Source organism: Chrysochloris asiatica, unplaced genomic scaffold, assembly GCF_000296735.1.
Source record: "Chrysochloris asiatica unplaced genomic scaffold, ChrAsi1.0 scaffold00062, whole genome shotgun sequence".
NCBI lineage: Eukaryota > Metazoa > Chordata > Mammalia > Afrosoricida > Chrysochloridae > Chrysochloris > Chrysochloris asiatica.
This window is the reverse complement of record NW_006408580.1, coordinates 917,412-918,271: the sequence shown is the minus strand read 5'-3', so window position 1 is coordinate 918,271 and position 860 is coordinate 917,412. Positions and strand designations below refer to the sequence as shown.

General features: G+C 52.2%; 1 protein-coding gene across 1 annotated transcript in view; it reads left to right on the top strand.

The window, feature by feature from the left end:
• The window catches only part of USP11 (ubiquitin specific peptidase 11), a 9,931-nt gene continuing 9,071 nt past the window's right edge, over positions 1–860 (top strand). The window contains exons 1-3 of the mRNA XM_006864224.1: positions 1–53; positions 170–269; positions 661–834. Of these exons, the coding sequence (XP_006864286.1) occupies positions 1–53; positions 170–269; positions 661–834 (327 nt within the window). The remainder of the gene's footprint in view (positions 54–169; positions 270–660; positions 835–860) is intronic.

Sequence of the window (860 nt, the reverse complement as noted above, 5' to 3'; positions counted from 1 at the left end):
ATGGAGCCCCAAAACAAAGATAGCACTTGGCCCAGTGCAAAGCAGTGTGTCATGTGAGCCATGGGTTGGTGGTCCAGAATGGGGTTCTACAATAGGACTGAACCCATGAACACATTTCCTCTGCATGGAGTAGGCAGTCCTACTGATAGCATTTTTCATCCAACCCCAGGAAGAGCGTGTCGAAGGAAGAGGAGGACTTCCAGGGCCAGCCAGGCGTCTGTGGTCTCACCAATCTGGGCAACACATGCTTCATGAACTCGGCCCTGCAGGTTGGCCCATTGAGGCTGTGTCTGGCAGCCGGAATGGGCTTCAGGAGTTGGGGGTTGGGGATAGAAGTCTAGAAGACCCAGGGGACTTGCAGGGCAAGGGGTCAGGTTGGAAGCTAGGGCCCCACAAGTCCCAATTGACATGCCCTGATGTATTCATGAAACATTAATTCTTCCTTCTAAACCATTTCCCTCTGCTGCCTCCTCCTTTCCTTTTTTGTCTCTTCTCGGCCACCACCTTCTTCCTTCTCATAAATAAATATTGTTTTCTTTGATTCTCCCATCCTCCATCCCTTCTTTCCTCACCTTTCTGGGACCTCGTCACTTCCTTCTCTCTGTCTCCACCTTGGCCACCTTCTCTCTGCCTCATTCACCTGACGCCTACCTCCTGCAGTGCCTCAGCAATGTGCCACAGCTCACCGAGTACTTCGTCAACAATCGCTACCTGGAGGAGCTCAACTTCAGCAACCCGCTGGGTATGAAGGGTGAGATTGCAGAGGCCTATGCAGATCTGGTGAAGCAGGCATGGTCAGGCCACCACTGCTCCGTTGTGCCCCATGTGTTCAAGGTGAGAGAGTCAACAGGATACTTCTT